A 26,018-nucleotide genomic window follows, 5' to 3' on the forward strand; every position below is an offset into this window, starting at 1 on the left:
CGGTTTTCTCCTTGAGCAAAGAGTTTTGTGATGATTAGATGTAGAGTAGTCTTGGATTTGTGTGTGTTTCCTTATGTCATTTCTGTCATTTTTTCTGACTAGTGTATTTTGTTACTGGATTCTCATATGACATGCAAATGAGCTTTCCTAAACATAATCCTCAATGTTAGCCATACCTGAAAGTGCTACCTTATGCAAAGGATGTTTTTTAGACTTCTTGGTTGTTTCTTAAGCCTTCTTGGTTTTACTTGGACCTCATGGCTGCTGCAAATAAAAGTTCAAGGTTTTTTTCAGCTGCATTTGAATTAGTAATTAAACTAAATTAGATGAAATGAATAAAACAATATGCTACTGGTCCTTGAAAATTTCTTTGTGCAGAAGAAGGTACTCTTAACTATTTTAGCTTCACATATAAGGTGTTAATCTGAAAATACGGGCTTACTGGTGTGATTTCAAGAACGTCACAGGCACATGGTTGTAATACTTAAATTGTAAAAGACTTTAACAGCTTAAGTGTTAATGTAAGATGTTATTTTGTAAGTTGTTGTTTTTTTTAGTCCCAACTGTCTTAATTAGAATCCTGGAGTAAGGCTTTTGGCTTCTGCTAAAGAGCCAGTAAGTCATGCTTGACCACTGTATGATACATGGTCTGTGCTACCATTACTTTCATCTTCTTGTGTCTTCAAATACAAGACAGAACACGCAACTAGTTGGGCTCTGGCTTTTTTTAGTGTGTGACATCCTGGTACACACAGTCTCATATTCTGACTTGTTTATGCTGTAATTCTTTTATTTTTGTCTGACAGTTTTTTTCCCCGTATCATTTTGTTTCTTCCCTTCAAAACAAGAAATAATAGTAAAATCCTTTAGGGGAAAAAAGCAAGTGTGTGTAAGACCTAAGGTGATTTTGGCATTTTCCTCATCAATATAGTTAGTACAATGTATAACATGGTATAGCAATATTTACCATACATCATTTGAACTGACATGACTGGAAAAACAGATAAGGCACAGCGGTGTTCATGGCAGACTGCTTTTCCATCACTAGAAATAACCTCTATGTTGTATACTCCCAACACAAAAGCCCACTCTTAGAGAAAATATTTTAACTAAGTAGGTCCTTCAAGTGAGTTTTTTTTGTTTTACCTTGCGTGAGGGATATGATAAGTATTATATGATGTAATATAACTGTTAGGAGTTCAGCTGTATCTGAAGATGAGTAGAATTAGAGATTGCCTGGAAACATGTGAAGGATATTTCTCAGAAATCCCTGACTTAACAGGGCTGAGAAGGCTGTTGGTAGGTGAATCCTGCAACCATATTTCAGAACAGTGAAATCTGCTGTAACTGACCACAGGAGGCATTAGCCCAAAATATTTAATACCCCTTCCTTCTTTTTCACTAGAGTAAATTACAGCAAAATCAGCTTGGAATACTGGAATAATGATTTGGCTGGCTTTGCCATTCCTTGCTAACCATCTTTCAGTCATTATTGGCATCACCCTGTAGATGATATGGCCTCTTATCTACAGATTTACATTAATAGAATTCATATGCTAGTTAGCAGATTGAGTGTACTCTTACTGGCTGAGGTGCTAAGCAAGATTTAGTGCCTACATGTGCATGACCAAGAGTCTAGGTATGTAGAGCTAGTAGATGATGTCTGGTTAGACCTAGCATATTGTAGAATAAAAGTGTGTTTTGTGGTTTGGTTTTTTTTTTTGGGGGGGGTGTTTTTTTTTTTTTTTGTTTTGTTTTTTTTTTTGGTCTACTTAATTGAAGTTATTAGTGAATATATGGGTTTAAAAAGTCCCCTGCATAAAATGACCATGTCAGAAAGTGGAGTTGGGTATTGGTGGTACCCTGTCAATTTGTTTACTTCCTCAGATATTTCTTCAGGAAATGTCCATATAAATTTAACTTCTGTGTGCAGGCAGGAGCCAAACACCCAGTATTTAATGTTAATAATTTAATTCTTTAATTATATTTCTGGAAAAGATTTAGTGGAGATGAGAGAATTTCCTCATCTGTCAGATTTGAAGGCAAATGGGATTACGCATGTTTGTTTTTTCCTCTATCTGCATTTTAAAAACAAAGCTACTGTGCTTGTTTAGGATATGGCTGATTTGGAAATTGAATTTAAGAATTGAAAAAGTCAATGCTGCATATCCAGGATCAGTAAGAAGGCTTTCTTTTCAAAGTTAAACAAACAAGGCCTTTTCACTTTGAGTTAAATAATCAAATTGCTGTATTTTTTTTTAATACTCTATTAGACCATTTGAGGCAGCATTGGTAGCTGCCTTGGTAGGCTTTGTGCTTTTTTTTTTTTTTCTGAAATGATATGCTTCAGGTTTCTTAATGGTATGGTATTTTAGGTGACTAAGTTGAAATAGTGTCATAAACATGTGCTGTAACTGTAGAGCTTCTGTAGCTGTGTGGGGTTTTTGTCATGTCAGTGACTTTTGATTTTTCGAGAAAGAATGCTAAGTGTGTGGGTGGGGGAAGGACTTAATGCTAGCAAATAGTTTGGATAAGGTCATTTGGGGGGGGGGGGAAGAAGTCTTCCTTAATGTGTGGTTAGCTAATAGTTGTGTACCACGCTAAAAAAAATCAGCAATGAAACCATGTCTTTAAAAAAACCAAACCAGTATGTCTTTATTATATCTATCTTTGTGCTTGCAATATTTTCTTTTAGGCTGAATATTGTAACTATGATGATTTTGTTTGTGCTACTCAAAACAGGTTTTGACAAATTCAAATTACTGGTCTTTGATGTACAGGTGTTTTTCCTCTGCTGTATTTTAGCTGAATCCTCAAGCCTTAGGAGTATAATGGTGTATTCTAGGAAATAAACAAAACCTTGTTGTTTGTGGGTTTTTTTTTTTTTTCTCTCCCCCTAATTTTCCTGCCCTTCCACAATATCTTAGCTTGAATTAGATCTCTGTGGTGTTAATCATCAAGAATGGATAACGTGTCCAAATATGCAGCTATTCAGATGATAGAAGTGGAACTAAAAAGAAGTTTGGAGTATTAAGAAGTATAATGAAATGTTGCTATTTAGGTTATCAGTTTGGGGTTTTGGCTTCCATTCTCCTCTAGTTCAACTTAAAATGGTTAAGAAGTTGAGCATCTGGATTCATTGTTTTAGGTTAAAATTAAAGGTATCTTTCACAAAGTAATGTGACTTCTTCTAGGTGACAACCAATGATAGGACAAGGAGTAATGGGTGCAAACTGGAACAAAAGAGGTTCCACTTAAATTTGAGAAGAAACTTCTCAGTGAGGGTGACAGAGCACTGAAACAGGCTGCCCAGGGGGGTTGTGGAGTCTCCTTCTCTGGAGACATTCAAAACCCACCTGGACGCCTTCCTGTGTAACCTCATCTAGGTGTTCCTGCTCTGGCAGGGGGATTGGACTAGATGATCTTTTGAGGTTCCTTCCAATCCCTAACATTCTGTGATTCTTTCTACTGCTGGGGAGGTTGCCTTGTCTTTGGCCTCAGATTTGTTTCCACTTAGTGAAAACACAGTGATTGTTTGTAAGCCTGTACATCTGTCCTTCTTTGCAGGAGCTGTTTTGTGGAATATAGCCTCAGCAGGAGAACATCTGAAACCTCTCTCTAGGGCAGGGAGTGGTTCAGAGCTAAGAGAAGGAAAGTCATTTTTATCCTCCCAGGTTTTTCCACACACAAGAATAGAACTAAATAATTTTTAATATGAGAATTTGGAGGTCTTAAGTACATTTGTGTCTGGCAGGTATTGGGTGACTCACATGCTTTCCTGTGTCTGAGCTTTACAGTTTCAAAACTTTAGGTATTCCTCTCTGTTTGTTTCAGTCTTGTCCTGAATTTTTTTGCCAGTGGAATTTTCCTTTTTATGTTGTTCTGCAGGTGTGAATTGTTCTCCTCCACAAAACAGTGAACAATGCTTTAATGAAGTTTAATTTTTAAACTTATTATGTGACTTAGCTTTTTTTCCTGAAGTGCTTGTTGTTGTTCAGCCTTTGTATCAGCATACTAATCCCACTGAAGTCAGAGGAATCATGCTTCTAGGAATGTTGCAGTCAACACACTGCTGCACCACCCCTCCCGCCCCCCCAAAAAAAACCCACAACAAACAAAAACAAGACAACAACAAAAAACCCAACCAAACAAACAAAAACCCCAAAACAACAAAAAAAAGCCCAACATTCATTGCTCTTCCCAGCCACTTGGGAAAAAATCTTGTTGAAAAAAGCTCGGCAACAGAAAAAAACATGTTTACACTCAATCAGTTCCTTGATCCAGTTTGTCAGACAGTTGCACAAGAGCTTGTGCTGATACAGGGAAGAGCCAGGAGCTATTAATTTAAATGCTTGTCAAAGAAATACTTGTGTCATCTTTGAGCACCCAAATTTTTGCATGAAAGGGATAAGTGGTCCTCTTGATGGTTCCTTTGGATCTTCTGTTTGAAAACACCTCGTACAGTCTTGGAAAGATAAATTGCGTAGAAATTTCTTTTACATGCAGTTTTAAAATTTGAAAGCTTCTTGACATCAAATCAGCCTTGACTCTTTGTCTTTGTCTCTGGTATTTGTTAAGGTTTTTGAAAGCAGCGTATTGAGGATAGGGAGAAAGAGGAACAAAGCAGTATTTTCCTAAAATGTCACCATACTTTTAAGTATCACCATCACTGCTTTTGTGTCACTTAGTGCAGTGCAGCAAAGGAGTCACATAGTATGCCGTCTAGCATGAAACAGTCACAAAACATGGTTGTCATTGGTATGGTAATTGTAATACAAACAACCAAGCTAGTTTAAAGAAAAAGAGTGCTTTCCATATTAACAGTCCGCTAGATAGATGAACATATGCCTTCTGTCCATCTCAGTCACTAACAGAAGTGAAAGTTGGCATAACAGCATGCTGGTATTTTTGTGAAGCATCAGCTTGATGAAGGATCTCCTCAGTCATAAATGCAGTGGCAAACTTCATGTGCTAAACTTTCAAAAGGGCTTTTCTGGAGCCCATGTGCATGGGAAATATTTGTGCTTCTACAAGAACTTATGTGTAAAATCACTGTAAATTTATTTGTCTTTGAATTGAGGTGGGTTTTCAGAAAGGTGCTAGTAAGTGCACTGAAGTTGGATTCTGCAAAGATATTCAGGATACAGGATGGCATAATTAGTTGATCTCTTAACCTAGCTCTGTTAAGAGCGGGGAATCTCTTCCTTTGAGCTATTCCCAGCTGTGCATTTACACTGCTTGTGTTTTGCCAGCTGTCTTTGGAGTGGGTCACCGGCCTGTGATCAGTCTGGGAGGTAGTGAAGTGGGTACCAAGGGGGAAAGGAAAAGAGCTGTGCGGAGTTATTTTGTTTGGTTAGTTTTTCAGTCTGGAACCGAGGTGTTATATCAGGTCAGGACATGCCTTGTTCAGTTTTATGGGACTTCATAGATTGTCTTCAGCCAAGCATTGATGAAACAACTCTGCCAAGCACAGCGTTTGTTATATGAGTTGATATAGATGCTAATTCCTTCTCTGGTTTGAAACTACTGTGTGCTGTCCTCTCCCAGCATTGCTTAATTATGTCAGTGAATGACCAAAGCCTTGATTAGCGTGCAGATTATCTTCATTAATTTCATGTACATTACTGGTATTGAAGAAGCTCTGAAGTAGTATTACCTAGTTAGCACTTAGTGGTGTGAAATAGACTTGAAATAAGCTTAGTAGTAGTATTCTCAATGGACTTAATGTAAATAGCCCCTGTTTTTATGTATTAAAAAATCACCAAAATGTTTTTAAGACAGGCAGATGTCTTTGGTGGTGGCTTTCATTGGTATCCTGAGATGGATATTACAGAGTATGCAGTCTTTCCAACTCATTGGAATACTTATTAATGGGAGTAACTTCAGCAATGTATGTGGTAACAAAAGTATTGTGTACACAGTCTGGGACATATTAAAATTATTTTTCTTAACTTTTTTGAACTTCCAAAGCATTTTTTAAGATTTTGTCTTAGTAGAATAATGTCTTTATGCTCTGTGTGTATGCTAAAATTTAAATACAAGCAGTGGAGTAGAGGTTCTGCTATGGGAGGGGGTGCATGTGTATTGGATTGAAAGGGGAACTCATCCTCAGCAGTCAGGGTGGTGAGTGTTGCCTAGCTGTGCTGCTGAAGACTGCCAAAGACTCTTTGGTTTTGGACTCTTGAAAACCTTTATGGTTAGTTTTCAGCTAAAATCAGGCTCTTACTACAAGTGCATCTTGAATTGAGGAGGGCAGATGTTTGTGATTTCTTAAATATTCTGGTAATCTAAGATGAACTCAATCTGTGATTTTATTTCTGAAGACCCAGCAGAGATGGGGAACAGGAGGTATTGAACTCCAGTGAACAAGCACTGTTGAGCTAGAGGTATTTCAAGCTGGCAGCTGGTTAAGCTATGTTGTGCAGTACTCTGTGTTTACTGTGTTCAGTAAATGCTGTGTATTCCACTGTGCAGTCTGCCGTCTGTGTTGATCTTCCAAGTAGCTTCAGATGAAACAAGAAGTGAACAATCATATTAAAATAATACAGTGAACACAGAAGTCTCTCATTGTTTTCATTCAGTTGATATATTTCTCCTTCAGACTTTTCTAACAGCTGGTTCTCTGTTATATTCTAGGTTTGGTATTACTGTCAATTAGTGGAGTAGGTATTTTGGTGGGTTTAGTCCATGAACTTGAAGATGCCAGCAAAGTAACTGATTATTGGGAGCTTTGTAAAAGAAAACTTGTTTCCATGATGTTAGCATAGATCTCAATCTGATGTGAACCAAGTCCAAATTCATTATGAACAGCCCACCTGTAAGCAGAGCTGTTACCTGTCTGGTTTACAGCTGGGAAAATGGAGACAAGAGCATCCTGATACAGCAGATTCTGGATTAAAATTTGACATAGAGTTACTTTATATCAGTGTTCTTTTGGTTAGGTTATTATGCACAGAAGAAAATGATGGATTTAGCCACTTATAAAGGGGGATGAGACTTTGATCTAGAAAGTGGCTTATTCTGGTTCAAGGCTTCGTAACTCCTTGTGGGGAATGTAGTTGCACTTAAACTACTCAGAAACTTCCAGTGGCTTACAGCTGTTGACTGTAAAAAGTGCTTAGATTTAAAACATCAGACAAGTTCCAATGTGTTTTCACAATTAAAGAACTGGAAATAAGGAACTGGCTGCTTGCATGTTGCATTCAGTCCTTTTTATGGTTATAGAGTCTTACATTATTATTTGTTCAATGTGTTCTGAGAGTGCATAGCTAAGATTGCCAAAATAGGTCATGTTAGAGCAGGTCTAAGAGAGAACCTCTATATTTTGGACGTTGCTTACCAATATTAACCAGGTGAAAATAAAGAACAACTTTGCCTGAAATAGCTGTGTTCTCCTACTTGTGTACCAAAGAGTGTCCAGAAATATCATGTGTTCAAAGAGGATGGTTTTGACATTGTACAAAAATTTTCACATGCTAATGTAAAGATTTCTTGCATTAGTACCTAGCTTAGAATTCAAGAAGCGCTGGTAGGGATGTTGTTGAACTGTATGTGACTCCCACATGTGAGAAGTTTTTATTCTGTTTAGAGGCCATACAAATACTGCTTACATTATACATCACATTCCTGTCACCACTATTTCACATGTGAAGTGAGAAAGGAATATATTTTACTTGATTTGAAGAAGGATCCTCCCTGTCCCAAATGGCTGTCTTTGCTGAATGTGTTTGCTGTCTTACATTGTTTAGCCCAAAGCCAGATTTCTTCAGTGCATTGGAAGTTCTTGGACTAAAGGCTTGGAACATTGTATTACCTACTGAAAAAATGGAGTACTTGAAGTGAAGAACTGAAAGGAATTTCTTACAGGAAGCTCCTCTTAGATAAAAAATGGTGCCAATAATTTTACACTTCAAATGGAAAACACTTTTTAAATGCTTAGTTAATGCTATGTAAGTTTGTCCCACTTCTGTAGCTTTGTGTCAGTTTTATTTGAATTTGCATGGGCAGTTCCCCCTTAAGGAAATTGTAGGGACTTCTCTAATAATTAGATAGAAAATGCACTGGATAAATAAGGAGACGAATCTGCAGGAATATTTCTTGCCCTACTTGTTTTTTAATGATATTCTAGTTTAGTCCATCTTAAGGGCAGTGCTATGTGTGAATAAAGATATTTTCTTACCTCCTTCTTCCATGTTTAGGTTTGCCTTAGAGAATTGAAATCCAAAATAATAGGGCTGATGTAAACACTTACTGGGGAGGAAGGCTCTTAGCTGATTAGAAGGGTTTCTCTTGCTCTGCCAGCATGCTGCTTACTAGGCTACAAAACTCTATTTAGGTGTTGGTTTCATTTATGCATAGATGAAGACTCATTTCAGAAATATTTTTATGTTGTGCAGTGGCCTTCTGTTTAGAGATGGATGGTGTAAGGACAAGAGGCTGCTAATAGAATTTAAGACTATTAACTTGTGAATCTTGACTTGAGTGTTGCAATCTCACTTTAGATAAAGCTAGTTTTTGACATCCCTTTTTTGAGAGTTCCTGGAGAAAGTGCTGTAAGCTGAATGCTTTTGCTTTGACCTTACAGCTGCTTTTGGTGAATCTTTATAGTTTCCTGACCCTTCCTGGCATTATGTTGCCAATTTTTTTTCAGTTGTGGGAGTGACAGCCTCTTTTTTTATTGACCCTTGAATAAGAAATCTTTGAAATAGTACTGCAGTGTGAATGCCAAAATCGCTCGACTACTACTGGGAGGAGAAAATAGCTATTTGAAAAGGATTCTCTCTGGATGTGGAGTCATCATCTTCCCTGATCGTACCAGAAACTGATAGTGCATGCAGGCTGCCAAGTATATTTTGCTAGAGTAGTGCTTCTGTTAAGGGAGAGCAGATCTGAGAAGGAGTGTGTGAAGGAAATCGGGCAGCTTTATCCCATCAGACAGGTTATGAACACCCAAGTCTGTCAACAGTCAGTCTTAATACCTTATGTTTTTCTTGTAGTCTTCTAAATTGACGTACAAAGCTCCTGGTGTGTTTATCTTGGTACCTTTAGAGGCAGTATAGTACAGAGATGTTTCAAAGATACTAGTTTACTTGGGGCTGTGGGAAACTAGGTCTCAGGAGTACCACATTAGGGCCTCTTGAAGAATACAATTTCATGCTGTCCAGCTCTATATGCTTAGCAAAACGAGTAAAATTTAATGAACAGAGAACAGGAGAGTCTCAAATGCCTTGGTAGGCAGGGTAAAGAATATGCTGGACAGAAATAAAAATATGTCTTGGGAGAAAGCTTATTTTTTCTGTGGGAGCCTTGGACAGTCAAGAAGTTGTTACATAGTTGTTTCAGAAGAAAAACATGCAAATTCTTTCTATAAAGGTTTGCTTATCTGGGAGGAGACAACAGCTGAAACAAGGATGATATGATAATAAGGATAGGCAGAAAGAATCATCTTTTGATTGTAAAACTCAGTGCTTCACTGCAGTTTTTTGCAGAAAAGTTTGAAATGCCCCCCCCCCCCCCCCAAATTATGAAGATAAGAGAATAAAGATAAATTAGACTTAACAGTGTGTATTAAAACTGGTAGGTTTTATCAGGTTAAATTTACCTCTCGCAACAATAAAACATAAAAGAATAGAGTAGATCTCATTAGTTTTAAATTCACTAAAGCAACTACATGAAGGATGTTGGAAATACAGTCTGCCTGACAACTGTGAAGATGTGATAATTGGAAGAAGTGAAGTAAAGGAAAACAAGATGCTATGTGAAATAGTAAAAGCACATGATGGTCATGACTTCCTGAGGTTTGGCTTGAGACTGACTTGATTTTATGTAATCACTTATGACTGAGGATCAAGAGTAAGTAGTTTGAATCTGTCTGGAGAGACAAATGGCAACAATATGTTTAAAGCATTTTTTTAATATTGACATATAAATGAGGAACCTTAGAAAATGCACAAAAATATGACTATAAACTACTACTAAGTAGAGGTCATGCTTTTATAGTTTAAAATATTTTAAATTAAAAGTAAATTGATATCAGAAGTAGCAGAGTGAAGAACATGCTTAGTGTCTTAGGGGTTATCTGAACTAGCTAATAGAGTGGTGAAAGGTGTGTGCACAGACAAGGATATGGTTCCAAATGAAGGTGGATAAATATTAGTGGAATTTTACAAGGCATTGAGCTTATCTGGGGGAGTTATGTACCCTGTTTGGGGAAACATTCAATTCTGACTTAGAAGGTTTTGAAAAAACTTCTATTTTTACTCTCAGAGCAGATTGGAAGACCTTGGCTAAGTCCAACAAAATGAATGTGGGTAGGAATCTCATTTCTAAAAGGTGAAGAAATGGACCAAACACAAGTCTTAAGGCTAGTATTAGCAGGAGGAGAAGGAGATCCACCAGTAGGTGGTGTATAATTGTGTGTTATTTTGAGTTGTTTACTCGTTATGTCTCCAGATAAGTTAGGTGTCTTGCCTTTTTTTCCTCTTCTTGTGGTAGTTTGAAGATGATTACAGTGACTGCATTGTATTATTTAATATAGAATAGAATCATAGAATCATTTCAGTTGGAAGAGACGCTCAGGATCGTTGAGTCCAACTATAACCTAACCTAACTCTAGCACTAAACCATATCTCTAAGAACCCTGTCTAAATGCCTTTTAAACACCTCCAGGGATGGTGACTTCACCACTGCCCTGGGCAGCCTGTTCCAATGCCTGGCATGCCTTTCCATGAAGAATTTTTTCCTATATCCAATCAAAACCTCCCCTGGTGCAACTTGAGGCCATTTCCTCTTGTCCTGTCACTTGCTACTTGGGAGAAGAGACCAGCACCCTCCACACTACAGCCTCCTTTCAGGTAGTCATCGACAGCAATGAGGTCTCCCCTTCCAGCAGCCACCACTGTGATACGTTTTTGGGAGACACGTGCTCCTAGATTTTGATAAGGTTGGTTGATTTTACGTGCTATTTTGATGATCTACTTTTGCAGCCTCTAAGACAGAATAAAGTAAGTCCAGACTACCAAAAAAAAAAAAAAAAAAATCATCCCTTTGGAGTGCGATGACTTGTGAAGACATTGGGTTCATTTTGTTGTTTACTCTGTAGGTCATTTCTTGTCCTACACAGTTTTTTTTTGCTCTCCCCTTAAGCAGTAATTGAAGTGCTCTTCAGCTACCAGTGATGCAGCTTGGGACAGAAGCTATAAAAGGTTGAGTTCTCTGTATTGTATCGCCATATTTACTGTTTTCCTGCTGTTGACTTGGATGTTCTTCTTGTCCACGTAATCCTTCCAACAGAAGTTTGAAGCAGCCTTGGAAAAGCTATCCGAATGGTAGTTGCTTCTCTAGCATATAAACAACTGCTTATGTGTCTTACGTATTTTTGTTTTGTGTTAGAAGAGGAAACTCGCTCATTTGAGAAGTTTTAATAATGGGGTTTTCCCTTTTGTAGACTGTTTCCTTATGTCATGGGGATTTCTAATCCATGTGAACTAAGTCTTCTCTCTGCAAGTGTATCATGTCATATTCAACATTTTCAAATGTATTTTGTTTGTGATAGGTGCTTCAGTTTTCAAGGTATTTCATGTGACAATAGTGGGTTTTTTGCATCTTGGTGCTCTACACTTAGTGGAACATAGGGATGTCACAAAATTTCTGTTGGAAACCCACCCTACTTTTTGCTCTGAATGGTCTGGGCAACTTAACTGATTCTATCTGAGGTCATCTTTTTAGGACTGTCTACTTACTGCTGGAAAGATAAATACTTGGGAAGGTCATGCTGAGAGCCATAACTGAATTATACTTTATACTGTATTTAAGGGCTATTTTAAACTCTGTTGCCTTCTCAAAATGATTTGGGGTTTTTTAGTAATTAATGCACCTCATGGTTCTGCTGAATAAGGTGTTAGCATCTGTGTTGGACACAGTTTAAACAACCCAACCTTGACACTGAGCTCTGTGACTCTGAAAGCACACAAAAAGTGTATTTATATGCTTTGGGACAGTTGGTGACCAGTACTGCTTGATCAGCTGTAACTAGATAACAATGTGCTGTTGTGATATAAGTGTGGGAATCGTCTGCTCAATTGTTTAAATGCTTATATTTCTGAGTGCCAGAATCTGTCTCGGATCAATTGTCAAAATGTTGGTGATTGAGGGTGATGTAATCTGATTGATGCTATTTCAAGTTTAGTGGTGGCCTGTGAAGATACTAGAAGATTGAACTAGGCATTAAAAAAAAGTCTGCTAGGTCTTGAGCATTTATGTACTTTATCCTGCATGAACAGTTGTGTTCTAGTGGATGCTTTTATTCTTTGGTCAAATCGTACAGTTTTCACTAAGCTTTAGTTACAAGTGCTTGTCCTGGTTTTGTTAAAACCAAGTTTCTCTTTCAGTGAATTTTGCCTGTCAGCTAAAGCCTTCATATTAACTGCATTTTCCTGGAGAACCAGACACATGTTTTGGTAAACCTAGCAATGGAATGCAAACTTATTGATAAGCATGGATGGACATCTCGTGAGAGGGGCGACGAGAAACAAGTGACTAAGAAACTGACCAACTATGTATAACATTCCATTCACGTGAATACTTCATATAAAAGTGGGAGATCACGAGGATCTCGTCCATTTTCCCTTTTTCCCTTTTCTCCCTTTTCCCTTCTGCTTATGGCCGACCTTAGGAGAGGATCTTGCTGGTCGTCCCTGAGAACTGAGGCCTAGTGAGAGACTGAATCCAGCTGCGCTTGGTTGCAGAGTCTAATCCAGGACTTTGGTGGCCGGGTCTGCAGTTGCTGAGACTTTCAAGATTGGTTTTGTATATTTTGTATTATTTTCTCTATTCTTATTAGTAGCATTAGTAAAACATCTTTAATTTTTCCAACTCTCTTCTCTCTGTTCTTCTTTCCCTCCCGATGGCCTGTGCTGAGTGGGAAGTGGGGAGAGGGAGGGGCAAAAGGGGGACGTGGAGGGGGGGAGAGAGGAGGTTAACAATACACCTGCCAGTGTTTTATTGTCACCCCGCAATCTTAACCCTCGACAGTGCTGTATCGGGAGCATAGCATAGAGTAAACCAAACTTGGTTAATACTTGTCCCTGACTTTGTCTTTCAGTACTATCTCAGGATTCTCTTTGGTCTAACACACTTCAGTGTATTGTGAAATAGGGCTTTTTTCCCCCTGTTTTTAAGCAGTGCTGTGCTAAGTTTGTCTCTTCAAGCTGTATCTCTCCTGCCTTCTGTGTGTGGAACATAAGGGCTTTTCTGTGGTTTAGGCTTGCAGAATGTAAGGGATGGTAGTAAAAAAACATGGATGTGCATGCCTTGGACAGCTGCTTTGTTTTAAGGTACCATGTGTTCAGAATAAAAGGCAGCTTTTTATTACTGGATAGTAGTAGATGAGAATGCTGAGTAGATCATGCCCTTCATAGTAATGCAAAATAAAGGTATTAAGCTTTCAAATAGAAGCTGAGATGTTTCTGCAAGAGAACTTTTTTTTTTTTTTTTTCCTAAAAACAGGTAATTCAAGCAATTCATAGAGCTGGGCTTGAAAGCAAGGTAAAAAAAGATTTGTGGTTACTTTTGCAAAACTTGAAAATAGACTTACGTATCTGTGTTGAAGACCCAAAATAACACAGTAGAAATACAAGAGAAAGACAAGAGAAATTAATTGTGGACATCTAAATAGGGTTTTTGTTGGTTTTGTGTTTGGTTGAGGGTTTATTGTTCATGTTTTGGGTATTTGTTTTTCTCCTCCCCTGCTGATACTTTTCTTGCAGGAATGGAAGCCTGCATTAAAGTCTTTATGTTTTACTGAACTTGGGAATGGGCTTTTTGGAACTAGGTATTCCATGCTACAAATCATTTTTAATTACTAAGTGAAGCGGTGGATGCTATGTGGCAAATGAATGGTTCTTCCTTAGCCTGAACCAGGGGGCTGCAGATGAAGGTCAGCCAGGAGAGAGGAGGAGGTGAGGAAACAGGAGCACAAAGTATCAGGATTTTTAGTGTGACTAAAACACAGATGTTGAGTGTGACTTGCTTTCAGTGGAATATTTAGCTGGTTTAGGTTTGCCCTCATTGCTCACATGTAGAACCTGACTACTTGTGGTGTTTCTGATGGTGTTAACACAACTTGAGAAGCTCTGAACTTTTGGTTATGGTTTTGTAAGTTAATTTATGTTGTTGCAGACAGAACTCTCTATCATGTTCCAAGTGGGACTGGAGGTGGTTCAGCTTTTGAGGCGAGCTCGTCTCTTCCTCTCATCTTCCATTTGTTTTGTAAAAATTGAGTTTGCCATGCAAACCTAGTATACTGTGTTATGCTATCATTACATTTGAAAATGTTTTCAGTGTTGTTGTATGTAAAGTGTCTTAGTGCTGAGTTATCTATTTTCTGTGATAGAAGGTATTTGTTAATTCTTTCTGATACTTGAAAGACTGACATTTTTGTATAATTGCTAGGCTGTATGTACACAGGATCCATTGCAAGGGGCTGCTAAGGGTGTTACAAATGCTGACCTAAAAGCACTTATTGAACGGAACCGTGGAATTTTGTCCTGCGACTCCTTGCATGGAAAACAGTTTCCTATGGAAAGTAAGCTGTGATATGTAGTTGTATGATGCATTTCCCTCAAGGCAGCTAAGTCTTCTGTGAATCTTCTTGATTATGTAATGCAAGATTGCTGAGCCTTCACTTTCATAGGTAGACGTGCCCCTTAAAGTTTGATGGGAAGTCAGGAAGGCAGTACTGGAAGTGATCCTGCATAAAGTACCATTGTTAAACCTGAGTGGATTGAGGTCTGCTGTAAAGGTTGGCAATTTTCTTCTCCTTGGAGGCAACCTCTAACAAGGGTAAGTCATTAGCTATTTGTGTGTGTGTGTGTGTTTGTGTGTTTGTTTTTTTTTTTAGAACTTTTTTTTTTAAGCCAACAGCTGGCTGAATAGCAGATAAAATAGTAATGGCTGGATTTATCAGTTAACTTGTCCAGTATAGTATCTCTGAAAGAAAACCTGACCAGCTGGACAGGCAAAATGCAAGCAAGAGCTCAGTAAGGTATTTGATGAATGGCATAAAAATTCTTCTGTGATGTTAATTATGTAGGACCTAAGTTCTGAAAACAGGCTTAAGACAAGTTAGTGTCAAAAACAAGGAACCCATAGAGGAGATGCTCCTTGAATTAATTCTAGTAAAACAGTGTAAAATCTGAGGTGTTTCCTAAAGTGGCAATGTTCACAGACCATGTGAGCAAGTGTAGATTTTTTGTAAAACTGGGGACTTTTTGGTGAGTAGGTCATATTTCCCATTTTTTTATTTTCTGTTAGAGAACAGAATTTTTTAGCAGTAGAACATAGCTGTAGCTAAAATCTAGGCTGATCAACTATAAATTCTCTTTGAGATGTTAGTAGTTGATCTGGTCAGCCGACAAAAACCTGCTAAGAACATTCTTGCTGTTGAGAAAGTATTCGTCCAGTTAGAACACTTTTTTTTTTCCCCAAAAAATTATGATTAAAAAAAAATTACTACTAGCATTCCTTCAAGTCAAAATGTGAATTTAAATTCCTTGGCCACTAGACCCATTTATGCTCTGCTAAAATGAGCTCCTGAGGGAGAAAATTTTTGCAGGGTTGACAAGATTTATTATGCTGTATTTTTTTTAACTGAAAATTAAATATTCTGAGAGCTGCAGGTAAGATTGGTCAGTGATTTTGACCTGTTATGTGCAGAATGGCTATCACTGTCACCTAGTGTTTTAAGGAGCTACCACTTGATGTTTTGAGTGAAGCAAAGAAGTGTGGAGATGATGATGGTTCTTGAAACCACCCCATGGAGATCTTATTTCATGTGGTCAATACCTTGTGATTAAAGCTGGTGGTGCTTGGGCAGGACCACAGTTGTAGTGAAGCCTGAGGAACAAGGGAGTGGGGATCCTGGCTGACCTGTCCGCTGTCGCTGTCCTGTCTTGCCTTCCATGAGGACGGTCTTTCCTAGGGTGCAGGCCTGTTTCTGAAGCCCAGAGATGTCACTGTCTCTGAGGCTCTGCAATGAAGTAAGGCTTGGAGCAGTTGTTTGGAGCGGTGTGTGGGTAACCTTTCTTAACTGACGACCAGGTCACTTGGGTGGAGCTGGCTTGTTAGATCCTAGTAGTCCCCATGATGTGATGTTCATAATGTTACCTGATTTATTTTTCTGTTCAATGGTGACTTGACTGTTTTCCTTTATTATTGGAGTTGCAGGCTGTTTCTAGAATCCTTGGCCACCCTGCATTGCCCTCAAGCGGTAGAGGAGAAAAGGATGGGGTGGTTGGAAATGCAGTAAAATAGTTGATGGTGCTGCACTTAGGATGGGTTAGTTGATTTAGGAGGTTTTGCTGTAGTGGTTAGCCAGATCATAGCACAGAAAAAATGTGGGCCATGCCATAGATCAGCTTAATCTAAGGGCTGGTGTTCTTGAACAGGTTTGAGGGGTTTGTTTTGTTATCAAGAGCGGTTAGAATAGGATGGCAGTAAATAGACTCAAGGAACACCACCCAAAGTGGATTTGTGAACTTTATTGAGTCAGAATGAGTATGTAAAGTGGCTCCAGCAATGCTGATGTGTACCCAAATGGTCTGTCAGACCCTCTCAGCGTAACAAGACTGGCATCAGGCCTGTGTACCAGGAGGAGACATTGTGGAGCTCCAGCTGGGAGATCTACCTCATGGAGGCAGCTGGGTGAGACTGCGCTCCCAGTTTTGGTGGCCACTGGGTGAGTCGTTTGAGACCTCTGCAACACTTAAAAGCTCTTCCTTCTGTGTGTTTGTGAGTCAAGGGGCTTTGGGCAGGCCCGTTGTGCTGGACCTGTGGGTGGCAGAGGGGGTAGATCAGGAGAAGCATCAATCACTGAATTAATGACTAGGGAAGGGTGGTGAGATGTATTATTAAAAACCTACAGGGAAGCTGGTTTCATTAGGGTTTTTTCCTTATTTGTTCTTTTTGGTTTTATTTTTTTAAATAGTTAGGTGCGCTTTGGAAGACCCAAGCAGAAGGCAGAGGCGCTGGCTGGGGGCTGCCGGCGGGGCGCTGGCTGGGGGCTGCCGGCGGGGCGCTCCCTGGGGCGGGGGGAGCGGAACGGCGCTGTACCGGGGCCGCCGCGGCACCCTCCGCGCTAGAGTGGTAGGTGCCGACTCTGCGCGGGGTGGAACAGTCCATTTCCTGTTCCCGTGCGGGCAGCGGGGGGGAGCGAGCGTGCTGCAGCCGGCAGCCCGTCCGCCCGTCCCAGCTACGGCGGGGGGCGGGAGGGAAGAAAGGGGTCATGGCCGGGTGGTGAGGTACGGCGGAGGTGGCGGCTTCCGCGATGGAGGCGTATGTGTTGGAGGACATCCTGGAGGTAGGGACGGGCGAGGGCTCCAGAACAAAGGGGTGCGCGGGGTCGGCTGGGTGAGGCGGCGGCCGAGCCCCGGGAAAGCACCCGGCCGCGGGGCCCTCGCCGGAGGCGAGGCTGGGCCGCGGAGCGGGGACCCGGGAAGCCCGGCTGCCCGCTCTCTCTCCCGCCGCAGGGCGGGCGGGCCCCTGCGGCCCCGCAGCCAGCCGGAGTTGGCTTTGGATGCAAATGCTCACTCGGGGCCTAGGTTGGAGCACGGTGCCGCCACGACAGCCGCCCACCCCTCGTCTCTCGGGGCTTTTCCCGGCACGGTGTCTGTGGTCGGTTTTTAGTTGAGTGGCTGAAGGGGCTGAACACCGGTGCTCCACGTATTCACTGTGTGGGGGGGTTACATTTACTGGAGTGCCGCTGGGGGAGGAGAGAGGCCTCTGTGCTTGTGGAGTGCTGCATGATCAGTGAGTGTTAACTGGAGTCCCTGTGTGTGTTGGAGCTGACATTGCAGTAAGATTGCTACAACCTTTAGCCTTCTGCAAAACAACTCGCTGTCATAATTTTTTTTTTTGCCAGTACTTCTGCTTCTTGCACTGAGTATGTGTTAGGACTGTATAATTTCAGTTACTGTGTTGCCAGTCTGCTTAGGTACAGTCTGCATTTACTTCCTCTGCAGTAGATCCTGCATAATGAAATACATGGCATTTTTCCTTCTTGAAACTGAAATTTGAAAATTTTCAGCCAAATGATGGGAAACCTACCTAGGAATATTAAAGTGCAACTTCTGTTTAAAGTGAAACAGATCTTGATTCCAGATTGTATTAGCAGGTAGTAGCTGTAATAGTTCAAGGAAGTCTTTGCTGCTGCTGTGTTTTTTCTGGTTTTGCAAGCATGTTTTCATTGCCAGATGACTTTTCAAAATATTTGCATGTAATCTTTATGGTGACAAGAAGCTGCTACCCTACTAGCTGCTGTCAAAATTCAGACAAAACAGTGCTTTCAGCAATGCTTATCCTTAGTTTTTTAGTTTCCTTAATGATCATATTTCCATTGCTTTTATGTTGTTCTGAAGTATTAAAGCAACAGAGGTACTTTAGTGTTGGTGTTAACTTCCTTGTGAACATTGGAACTGTTTAACATAATTACATCCAGAATGTTTATACAACTTCTCAGTTTGTGCTTAAGAAACTGATACAGATGGATGAACGTTTTTTACCAGTTTCTACCTGTGTCACTAGGTGTCTGGTGAGTTAGGAAGCCCAAAACCAAACTGGGCTTTCTGCCATCAGACCAACATTTTGGTGCTTCACTTGTTGAATGTTGAAAGCTTTTTCTTCTCGCCTGCTTACATACTCATCCCTCCAACTGTTACTGTCATGTGCAGCTCCATAGTATGTAAAAATAGTAAAATACTTGGTGTTTAATGTTGTTGTTTGGAAAGGCAACTCACAAATTAATTGTGTTAGTACAGCAGTATTCTGGGTTTGTGTATGTGAACTAAGCAATTCTGTCTTGCTTCTTGAGGTAGGATGCAGTGACTTTTGATAATTTCATCACACATTCTTTTCATGGTCATAAGACCAGTTGTATCCACGTAAAACACACTTAAAAAATCAAGTTACCATATGGCTTGTCTGACTTTAGATATATTTAAACTACAACTGAATTAGTTGTTCATGAATCTCTGAAATACTCTGATAGCAGTAGAGGCTGTTCATAATTTCTGAGTGCCCTAGTAGAATTGGAATTGTCTAGCATTCCTGGTGGGGATTCAGAAGTAAAAATTGATTGTCCGAAGGCTTGTTTCTATTGTACCTTAAAACACACACCATGAACACGTTGTTAAATTTTTCTCTTTTAGGACTTTTTTTTTTTCCCCCAATACTACTTTATTACCAGAGGATAAAACTAAAATAGCTCTTCAGGAAGTTTAAAGCAACTGCAGGCAAAAATGGTCCTTAGCCAAGAGGATTTCATGTGGCGTCCTGGCTGCTGTGTGTTTATGCCATCTTCGAAGAAGGTGTACTTAATGGAGAATTTGAGGTGGCTTTGCTTCTGTCCGCTGATGATGAACATTGTCTTGGCTATGTCACTAGAATCTGGCATGGAAAATAATGCATAGTGATACAGTTGAGTAAGATATAAGTTCTGTGGGGTTCATCTTTAGTTAGCTTCTGCTCATTTGGTTCTTCTGATATGTGTATCTTGGCCATACTTCTTTGATTTGTAACCGAACTGACAACAAGGCCTTTTTTTGTTGGTGTAACTTGTCAGGTTTTGGCTCATACGTGTTAGTGAAGGAGTGATTATGTTACGGGAGATCTTAGTGTGGTATTCAAAGAAAGGCATAAACCTGGACTTGTTTTTTTATTGCTTGAGTTAGTCAACATAAAAATTTTCTCAGCTGGGAGAAAAGGAGGTGTGTTTTATCTTTACAGATGAGGATATGGTCTGTATTGTGCTGAACTTAGAACTGACAGTGCAGAAAATGGTTTAGGAAACTTATGAATGTAGAGGGCTGTATTTATATTCTGTGTGTTGATTTGAGACTTTTGAAGAGAAGCAGCCATGTATTCTGACCTTCAGGTTCTTTGAAAGCTTGTTTGTGCTTAAGAGAAATGGACTCAGAGTGTAATACAGGCCCCTCACATGTCGCAGTTTATTAATGTCCTTAACATGTGCATTTAAAAAAAAAATTCCTTTACCTTTCTAGCTTAAGATAATTATCTTTCATCTACCTAGAACTGAAACTCAAAGTCATTGTGAGCAAACCTGTATTTCTTATTGTGATATTAGGAGTATTTCCTACCTGCAGAAGTGTGTTATTTGGTGTTGTGTTTTGTTGTTGTGTGTTTGTTTGGGTTTTTGTGGTTATTGTAGAGTAATGGGGAAATTCTAATAACCCCTGAGATATTACCTTGGTTGCTTTGTATATAGCAGCCATTGTCATCAGTAAGATGTGAGGTGGTATGAAAGGATCATCTGTTATACCTTCAGTAGTCAAGTTGCAGAGGTTCATCACTTATATGGCAGAGACTACACAAGACTAATGTCTGTAGTGCATAATCAAGGAGGCCTCTGCAATGCTGGTTGTTTTTTTTAACAGAAGGCTTTTAATTTTTTTTTTTTTTAATTTTTATTTTATCCATGATGCAGCTCGTCTTATTGAGAAGCTGATACTGGAGCTATGTTCATATAAACATGGAATAAATATGGTAAAATATCTTCATGGAACAGAAGTGCTGAGAAGCATTAAGGAGAGAGTAGAAATTGAAACTGGAGTAGTGATTTGAAGACACTTGGCACATAATTTTTATTTTTTTTTTTTAGTATTTATAAGCTTTGCAAAACTCCTGGTCTGAAGATTAAAATCAGGTTTATTCTACAGTATTTCTGTTTAAGGCATTAGTAAAATTTCCCATGATCCAGCTCTTAAGCAGGCTAATTCTTTCCCTGCTTCTCATAGTTTCTCTTAGTAATCTTGTCTTTCATTTTTAACCTGCTTTCAGGTCTTTAAAGAGTTTGCCTATATGAAGACAGCACTGGCTACTAATGTGCTTCAGCGTTTCCTAGTGATTCCTTGCAGTTGTTCCCAGGTGGTTTGTCAGAGCAACTTCATGTGTTATTTTCAAGTGAGTTGGAGCACTGCTGTATAATAGTATTCCTTTTATTAAGGTATCATTATTAAGTTGGGTCCCTAGCCAGGTGATGAATATTGGAAGCTTATGTTCCTGACTGGGTCCAAAGGAGTAGAATTTCTGAGTTTTGCTCTTGTGAAATCTTGAACCAATGCTAAGAAGAGGACCCCCACTTAGATGCTGTGAGGATGCCCATCTCAACGATGCTGAAAAGTTGAATCGGGTGGCAAAGCAGCAAGAATGCAATACAGAGTGCCTTAAGCACATCAAGAGGTGGACTTAATGTGGTGTGGCTGTCAAGTTGTGCTGTTGTCTGATAGTCTGAAGTAGAAATGAGCTATACTGGGATGTGTGTTCAGCAGAAGAGTAGGTATGACCTTATGTTCAGTTAGTCAAATGCATCTGATCAGTGTTGATACACTTGTGTCAGACGATAGCTAGCTGATCACGCCATAGTTGCTGTTTCAGGGTGTGGGACTAAATTGTTCTGAGGTAAATGCATGTTCTAGGAGCTCTCTCTGGGTGAATGAGAACTCAATGTAGCTGAATGTGCTTTGTCCGAAATGTTGTTCGGGAAGGAGGACTGGCAGAAGGACAAGTGAGGTGAATATTGTAACTGAAGAAACTAAAATCCATCAGCTGTCTTGTATTCAGGAGGTGGCACTAATATCTCTAGTGATCTTCAGTGAAGATGAGTAGGAACAGTCTTGGTGAGGTTTCGTCCCATAAGGAAGATCAGGATGCTAAACTTGTACCATATCCATTTTTGGCTGGTAGTATCACATAAGGTGTTTGTTTTGGTTTTTGTATGTTGGTTTGTTTTCCCTCTTGTATCAGCTGGAGGAAAGAGGAGTCCATTTCTGAAGTCTTTCTGAGCTTACTGGCTGAGATATTTACATAGCTTACAGATCTATGCAGCTATTTATGTAGCAAGAAACTCTTTGTGCTGCCACTTGCTTCTCCTGGCAGGGTGGAGTTGACAGAATGGTGTCAGTGTGACTGAAAAGTGTGACGGCAGTTACCTAAGCCCTGCTAGCTTGCCTGTTTGCAGCTTCATGAAGGTGAGTGCAAAGCAGACTGATGCTTCCTGGCTGATTCCCTAACTATCTGTTTTGCCTTCAGACAAAATGTAAGGCAGTTCCCCTGCTTTCGAAAGTGCTCTCCCTGTAATACTGGTTCGGCCCATTTGCCTCTTGTGTGAGGCAGAGATCGGAACAAGTGTGTATATTGAGTCTTCTAGGAAAGCAAATACTAGCTTTGATTTCTGTTACACTCTCCCTGACAGTTTTTGCTAAGACTGTTCTGCAGGGCAAGGAGCCAAATTTTCAGCTGCTGGATCTGAGTTCTGTGACAAGCAAGAAGTAAAAGGTCTGCAAAGGTCTCTTCTAACCCAGACTATGCTGTCTTTTAAGCAGCTGGCTTAAATCAGGTACTTCATGAAAAAACTGAGACATGTTTTAGACAGGTTAATTTATTTTAGACTTTTCCCCCGTATGTCCCCTCCTTAAACTTATGTAGAAATACATTAAAAGGTTCTTTTTGTGGCTGAGGTATTCATACCTTTTTTCCTACATTTGTATAAAATCTCTTCAAATCTTTGCCTTGCTGGAATTTGCTGGCTGTGTTGTCTGGTAGGAAATCATGCTCTAAAGCTGTAACCCACACTTAGAACAACCTCTTACACTGCCTCAGCATCAAAATAATGCAAGAAGGAAATCTGAATAACCTTATGAGCACCACCTCCTGCACTGCACAGGTTGTGCATGGTTTCTTCAATTTTCCTGCACTTAAAATGGCAACAACTTTGCTGGTAGATGATGGTCTTGAATATCTTATGTGGTGTTTTAGGAAGAAGTGTGTTGTTCCTGTCTCTCACTGTGGACAATTGTGTTCTAATAGGAAAAGGAACTTTGTACTAGCACTTTAGTTTGTGGTATCAGTGTAGCTGAATGTAGTTTGTGCTCAGGGGAAGGAAGGAGAGGAAACGATCCATGATACAGCTTGTCTTACTGAGAAGCTGATACTGGAGCTATGTTCATATAAACATGGAATAAATATGTTAAAATGTCTTCATGGAACAGAAGTGCTGAGAAGCATTAAGGGGAGATTAGAAATTGAAATTGTGATCTGAAGACACTTGGCACGTAATTTTTATAGTTAACATTTGAAGCAAATAGTGAAAAGGAAGGACTTCATTTAAAATTGCTTTGTTCTGCCATTAAACCTTGATTTTTTTATTTTTTTTTTAATAAGACCTCTTTTGATAAGAGGAAAAAAAGATATATTTGGATTTAGTCAAATACCTGTGCATTGCTTTTGCTAGCTTCACAAGTCTGATAATTTGCTGTATTTAAAAACTGCCCAAATCTCTTGGATATGCAGATGCTTTCAGTTGGGTGTGCCAACCAGAGGGGGGAAAAAAGGGGTAATTCATTTATTAAGTATATGTATCAGTAGTTTGTATTGAAGGAAAAATTCGGTGACTTTCAAGTTTGTCTGAATTTTAACCTAATGATTTGAAATTGTTAGAAATAATTCCCTCTGTGATCAGTTCCCTAGGTGTTAACAATAGGAATTCTAATCAGATACTGAACTAGACTGTCTCCTCCTGTAACTTTATCCTCTCACTTCTCATCAGAAGAGAACATTGGTAAACTAGACCATACCAATTCCTTTTTTGAAAAAAATAATTCCATTGTCAATGCCAAAAAAAAATATGAAATGTTATACTCATTTCCTTTCCTTATTACTTGAGTAATTTCAAATATCTTGGCCTAACTACTCATATCTTGCTGAACTATTTTTGCTTACCTTCATAGATGTCCCTACATAATACTTTGAATTGGTTATTCTTCATGATGAGCAACAATGAAGGGTGATTTCAGCAGGACAATTACATGTAGAAAAGCAGATGACCTCTAAGGACCTCTAGATTTTACTTTGCCTTTACTGATGAGTTAAATAGGATGCAGACGGCACAAATTCTGAAGGCAGTGTACGGGACAAGTTCTTTAATGTCATCTATGCAGGAACAAGAAAAAAAAAAGTATTTCTACAGTTTGTTATGCAATTGAATGGCATATAGCATTTGATATGCTTGGGATGAACCGTTTTCTTGGTTCTGATCTGGACTTAAAGCATTTCCCTTAAGGAGCCATTCTTCTGGCTCTCCTGTGCTCATGGATTTTAAGCAGTAGCAGTGTGTCTGGTCTTTTTGCTCTTTCCTAGTTTTGGAAGCTAGGATAGAAGGGAATGGCAGCAAAACCTGTCTTTACTAAACAATATAGCAATTTTACTTAAACATTGAGGAGGTTGGAAACAAAATGCAAGTGTCTGCTATGTCTCAATCTCTTTTTATTAGTAGAGAAATGCTTGAAAACTCTGTCCTTCTAGTAAGTATATAGTTTTCACTGTATTGTATCCTTTTTCTTGTTTCTAAGGTGCATTAGTGTCATTGTGTCTTATCTGCTGATCACTTAACGTAACATGGCTTGACTAAAGGAACTGTCACCTACCATCAAGACAGATTAATTTGGGGATGTGCATAAGAAGGCTTTTTGATTCTTTTAGTCCTTGGAAATGGAGCATGGTGTTAATACCATGAAGAGAGGGATGGAGTTGTAGAGTTGTACAGTGGACTCTGATCCTCTAATCACTTTGACTATGGAAGGGGAAATCTGTGACTAAGCTAAGCTTCACATTGCATAGCTTGAAGGAAAAAAATTGTTGTAGTGTTTCTACATTTTGTTTTACATTCCCTCACACAAGTTGTTATTGTATTGCTGTGAAGAAGCAGATGCACAGGAGTGTTTCATTCATGCTAAAGGGAATTCTGAGTTGGACTGAAACAGAATAACTGTTCTTGCATTCATCCTGTCCCTCCTCCACATGTTCTTGTTCTCTTCTGCTCCTTCATACTTCATTGCAGAACACTTGGTTGCTAGTGTGAAGAATAGCTGATGAAAACTACTTACAGAAGGGAATGATTTCCTGCCAAATTTCTGTGAGAAAACACGTGGGCAGCTTAAAACTATTTCTGTTTCAAAAGCAACCAGTGTTATGCAGTTCAGGTCACTTGCTCACTATATTTTATGTTTGATAGCCACAGTGAATGACAGAATAAGCCTGCATGTCCTTTTGGGGACTGTGGACCTGATGCCTGAAATGCCCATGTTGGAGGATGTGCAAGAATGATCAGAACTGAATATCTTAGAGGGTTTGTGGTTTTTTGTTTTGTGGTGTGGGTTTTTTTGGGTTTTTTTTAGCAGGAGCAATGAGGAATAAATAGACTGTTAAGACGAACAGGAGTGGTAGTGCTGCTGAGCTTCATTTGTTCATTGAAGGCAGTAGAAATGCTGTTTATCTAAAAGTGTTAGCTTTGATTTTTCAATATTTTCTTTCAAGGCTTTTATTCCCTTGTGTTGTCTTAGAAGAGAAAAATAGTTCTGGAGGGGAATATAGATTGTACGTAAGGGATAAAACAGGCAGACTGGAGTGGGAGGCAAACAGCTTTTTTTTCTTGCTGTGCTGGCAGATATGTCTGCCATTGGCTGTCTTTTCTCCTAAAGCAGATCTTCATTTTTGTGAGTGCAAGTGAAGAGACAGTCTGTCACCATGGAGGGCACAGATAGGAAGGGCTTAGAGTGTATTGTGTGACAGTATCTTCTGTAGTGCACAACAGTGTTTTTTCAGTCCCTGGTTGTATTTTAGTCTCTTGGTTTTGGTGTGCACCCTTTCTAACATTGTGGCAGAGAGGGCAAGGAGAGAGCTGGTGGGTCCAGTGAGGTATGTACCTCACCTGAGGCTGGGAAGGCCTCTGCCCTGCTTTCATTTCCTATGCTTCATCAACCCACTGTGCTGCTGCCACAGAATGCTGATTTACTACCCTGAGGCTGGTATATCATCCTACAAACGGTGAATTTCAAGTTGGCTGTGGTTAGTGAAACTTTATACTAACTTCCATATAGGGTTCTGTTGTTATAAAAAAAGAGAAAATGGGATGCTTTGGGGAAAGCTTAAGTCTTGTACCCTTTACTGCT

The 26,018-nt window shown here is 39.6% G+C and overlaps 1 protein-coding gene across 7 annotated transcripts in view; it reads left to right on the forward strand.

Annotated features, from left to right (window-relative positions):
• The window catches only part of ANKRD17 (ankyrin repeat domain 17), a 99,324-nt gene that overhangs the window by 6,524 nt on the left and 66,782 nt on the right, over positions 1-26,018 (forward strand). Inside the window, exon 1 of one of the 7 annotated variants that reach the window (XM_082052121.1) lies at positions 17,222-17,356. The exons of the other annotated variants lie outside the window; for them this stretch is intronic. Within the exon in view, the coding sequence (XP_081908247.1) occupies positions 17,324-17,356 (33 nt within the window). The 5' untranslated portion in view covers positions 17,222-17,323. Of the gene's footprint in view, positions 1-17,221; positions 17,357-26,018 lie in introns of those variants that run through there. 7 annotated transcript variants of the gene reach the window in all.

Source organism: Streptopelia decaocto (assembly GCF_964273445.1).
Source record: "Streptopelia decaocto genome assembly, chromosome: 4".
Lineage (NCBI taxonomy): Eukaryota > Metazoa > Chordata > Aves > Columbiformes > Columbidae > Streptopelia > Streptopelia decaocto.